Here is a 4213-nt window from a genome sequence, read left to right on the forward strand (position 1 = left end):
GAAAGAATGTTTTTTTGGCTGTATAGTAAGAACCAGTGTAGTTTGAAACCTGATCCTACACACGGTTTGTTGCATTAGCGGTGGCCTCTAACTTTAAAATCATTTTTTTAAACTGGTCAATACGTTTGAAATGTGTTCCTGACATGCAGACACACAAAATAATAATCTCTTTGTAATACTCTTTTTCTTTGAAGACATTGATTGAACCAAGAGGTATCAGATTGATCTGTGGATTTATCAGTTGTTTGCTTTCATTGCCAGCATCTTTTACGGACAGATTCACCATCATGTGATGTATAATCGACGAAAGCCAAAAATGGGATTTCTTTTTTTGTGCTTTTTTCCTATAATGATGTATACTAATTTTATTTATCACTCACATGCCTTTTTTCGACAAATAGAAATAAGAATTTTTAAAGTTATTGGCTGGAGTGGGTTTCTTACCTTTGCGCTCTCAATAAGCTCGTGTGCAGCAGTTACTCCGTTCGTAACTTGCTAATACTAGTGGCAGTAGAAAAGCTTAATACAAATTGGACTCATTGATTGAAAAAGCAGTAAAGTTAAAGTAAATTTAACGCATCTTTTTATCTACCTTATCCCTAACCTTTTATATGCTTCCCACCGGTATCTCAGGCTACTTTTCTCTGACCACTTCGGAATGGCTAAGATATTAAGTAAAATTAAGATTTTATACCACGTGGTACACCTTTAATAAAAACAAACTGTGTAAGAAATTTGTGAGTAACAAAAATTGAGTGAGCCGAAATTTAAATCAATAGCCGTGGCCACACGGGGCGAAAACTCTAGCGCAAACGAAAAAATTAATGCCAAAACGTTTACGCTTGCCGTTTACATGCTGTCAAACGATTATTGGTCCGTGGAGCGTAAAACCTAGCGTAAAAGCTTTTTGCAAACGGTAGGGCTCACAATATGTTCTTTTTGTGGTTTACATCGACAGTGAGTGATCATTGCTAGTGTATTCAATCCTTTTCTTCAAAAAAAACGATTTTAATTTCCTCAACCCGGCCATGTAAACATATCGAAGCGCAAAAGTTTTGGCATTAATTTTTTCGTTTGCGCTAGAGTTTTCGCCCCGTGTGGCCACGGCTAATAATTTTGATAAAAATCCCACTGCGCCTCAAATTTTGACCTTTACTTGCACGAGAAATCCCATCGTGTTTACAAATTAAGGCACGGTGGGATTTCTTGAACTTTTCCCCGGCCAAAAATCGGCGAACGGTTAACGGCTGGAACGTGCATGTTTCTGAGGTGCCTACTTGCTTCCTCAAACCTAGAACGGGTCACGAGAGTATGCTCAGGAGACGGTGCAAGTGTTTCCTGTCCTCTTCGATCACCAAAAATAGCTTTCTAGGCAGCTCCTTCGGTTCCATCAAACTTCCTGGACCACAAGGGCTGGTGCCATTGATCTATTTTTTTATTTTCCCCTGAATTATGACCCTTTCCAGAGTATTCTCTGCAATTTTCCAATCAATCAAAGCAGAAATGACAAAGATACCGATTTTTCAAACAACCGTTACGTTATGCGTTATATGCGTTACGCGTTAACCCTCAACATTCGCAGGTAAGTGTACCTCTTTGATTTAAATTAAAATATAAAGTTTGTTGTGTACGAAAATAGCGAGACTCGGTGTGCTGGCGTTCGGATTCTTCCTTTATTCTCATTTTTTTATTTTACAGAGGTTTTAGAGCTTGAAGCTTTAGAACGAGGCTTCGGTGGTTTGCTGGAACCATCCATTTACCGCGATCAATAAAAAGCGATCGTTCGAAGCCAGAAAAAATGGAAAATATCTTTTGCCGTTAGATGCAATTGTTATTGCAGTCGGAGTTCAAGTCTGAGAGCTGCAAATTCACCAAATGGCTGCGGCAAGGAATCTCAAGGCTGTCTAGCAGAAGTATGGGTATATTTGAATGTGTGTATCGAAAATACTTTTTTGTACAGATAAAAGTTATTTAAAACAATAAAGATAAAACAGCTATTTTTGGAAATAATCGCAATTGAAATCAATATAACTCAAAAAAAAAATGGATGCAAGTAAAATTGACCATAAAAATGTAGCGAGCCATTTATACTGTCAATTTTCTATTAAGGATCCTACTTCTGTATAAGTGATACAAATATGTTCGAAATACGAGATTCTAAATATTCTATAAACTATTAAAAAAAATGCTGGGGCCGTCGAATTGCAGCCTTTTTTAACGCAGTCATGGTCCAACATTTGGACCTTTGGTAAGTAATCCGAGAGTTAATGTTCTCGTTTATTCACATTCTTAAGCTTGATCGATCTTAGATATGGAATTCATTGATTTAGCATCCGTCGAATAGGTACTACGCATTGTGTTCGTGTTGAAGATTGTATCCGAAGATCCTTTCGATTTGCCAAATCTGTAACGATAAATCATAATAAGGTAATACTTTTGGGACACTCATTGATGCAACTACTGCAGATACATACCGCTCAAGTAATAGCTTCTTTACTTTTTGCTTCCAGACGAACATAAAGAAAATTACGATGCCTACAAGACAGTTGGAAATGTCCAGTACGTATTCCAGCCATGACGGGGAGGATGCTTTCGAGTCATTCACCAACCAGCTAATAATTTCTAGCGACCATGTTACACCCATGATGGTAAACAATCGCAGGTAAAGGCCGAATCTAACTCATCAAATCGATAGAAAACAAATGTCATTATTCTACATTTATGCTGTTTTCATTGGAACAAACCTGTTGCGATCATTATGCGCTTTCGTGTGGCGTCTGGAATTGCCTTTCATTATAGTGATGTTTGCCTGTTCTGTTTGATAAATGCGTATGGCGGTAGTAGCGAAGAAGAATATGTTTGCACTGATAAGCAGCAATAGCGGCAAGTACACATATACAAATTGAGTCAGCTTGTCATCTGTAAACGAACCAAACTGTATTGCTTGAAGCGCTCTTCTATGAATTACATTGATACTTACCCTTAAGAAAACATGACTCCTCACCAACATTTGGTCTTAGATTCTCATAGCTTATAAGCGTTGTGTGGTCGAAAAGAACAACTAAACACACAAATATCAGGGGAAATCCCCAAGCATAGAGACAGTAGTACAAGAACTTTTGGCGCTCAGTCGTTCCTCCACGACCTCCAGTGAACGTCCAGTAGATGTCGAAGGACATGACATTGAGCCAAAAGAAGCTGGCCATCAACGTAAAGTATACTGTATAAGCGGTGACCCGGCACATAATCGATTGGTGACCGTAGACATCAATACGCATCAAGGCAAGCAGTAGATAGGATACTGCGAGTGATGCCACGTAGGACATCAGTGACATGCCTGGTACGTTATGTAGCTCCGGTAGAATGGCGTACACCACAATTGTGGCCACAAGAAAAGGTAAAGACACCAGGAAGCCTTCGAAATAAGTAGATTAAAACCATTAGTTCGTAATATTAGCGTACCAAATGTATCAAACAAGTGTTTGAAAGGCGTTTTTTGAGATAAAACAAGACTTCTAAGCAAAGATTGTAGATCACGAACTTACCGGAGGCATATAATGTGTGTGGCAAATCGCTCGGTTCGGGTAGAAAGTAACACCCGTCAAATTCGTCCGTATTGTTATTCGGTAACATACAAAATTGATGATAATTACTTATGAGTTCGCCAAAGTATGTATCCACTTTAAGTTCTCCTTTCTGGAATTTGAATGTTCCGAAAATGAAATTGATACTGAGAATCATTTTAACTCTATAAACCGCGTACGTACCGATGTTATGTTCACATCATAATGCGGAATCAGCGACCATTCTTCGGTACAGTTACGTTTTCCCAAAATTAAGTAGTAGCGACGATCTGCAGCCAGGTCTACTCTACGATAGTGTTCACCATTACCATCGGATACATTTGCAAAGAGCTTTTTTGACTCATCATTTGCCCATTCTTCTGAATCGCATACATATATGCATTGACGGACAAGACATACGCATCCTCGGAGTACATTTCCGTCTTGAAAATACTGATTAGAGTTGTACCACACGCCATCGTTTTCAATGCGTCCAGCTTCGTCCTTTGTACCGTTGGTGATGTCCACTGATTCGTGCTCCGGGCATAAGTTTACGGTGGTAGCTTTCACGCTCACACACAGCATCACCACGAACCATTGCAGCAAAGTCGCTTTTGATTGTAATGTTCTCACCATTTTGAAATCTTCAA

The 4213-nt window shown here is 39.0% G+C and overlaps 1 protein-coding gene across 1 annotated transcript; it reads right to left on the reverse strand.

The window, feature by feature from the left end:
- Positions 1-2041: 2041 nt before the first annotated feature.
- LOC125957226 (probable G-protein coupled receptor Mth-like 10) lies at positions 2042-4213 on the reverse strand. The gene is made up of 6 exons (XM_049689781.1): positions 3768-4213; positions 3546-3696; positions 2981-3415; positions 2745-2919; positions 2475-2675; positions 2042-2404 (listed from the first exon to the last, which is right to left on the reverse strand). Exons 1-6 carry the CDS (start codon positions 4197-4199, stop codon positions 2290-2292), a joined length of 1509 nt encoding a protein of 502 aa, XP_049545738.1. The 5' UTR covers positions 4200-4213; the 3' UTR covers positions 2042-2289.

The sequence above is a fragment of the Anopheles darlingi genome, chromosome 3 (assembly GCF_943734745.1).
Source record: "Anopheles darlingi chromosome 3, idAnoDarlMG_H_01, whole genome shotgun sequence".
Classification (NCBI taxonomy): Eukaryota; Metazoa; Arthropoda; class Insecta; order Diptera; family Culicidae; genus Anopheles; species Anopheles darlingi.

Bases quoted from the DNA above. Each gene is read 5' to 3' on its own strand.
- LOC125957226 (XM_049689781.1), bottom strand. From the start codon at position 4,199: ATGGTGAGAACATTACAATCAAAAGCGACTTTGCTGCAATGGTTCGTG. The intron at 3,416-3,545 runs GTAAGTTCGTGA...CTTATTTCGAAG, and splicing joins ACACACATTATATGCCTCCG to GCTTCCTGGTGTCTTTACCT. The intron at 2,676-2,744 runs GTTTGTTCCAAT...TTGATGAGTTAG, and splicing joins GCGCATAATGATCGCAACAG to ATTCGGCCTTTACCTGCGAT.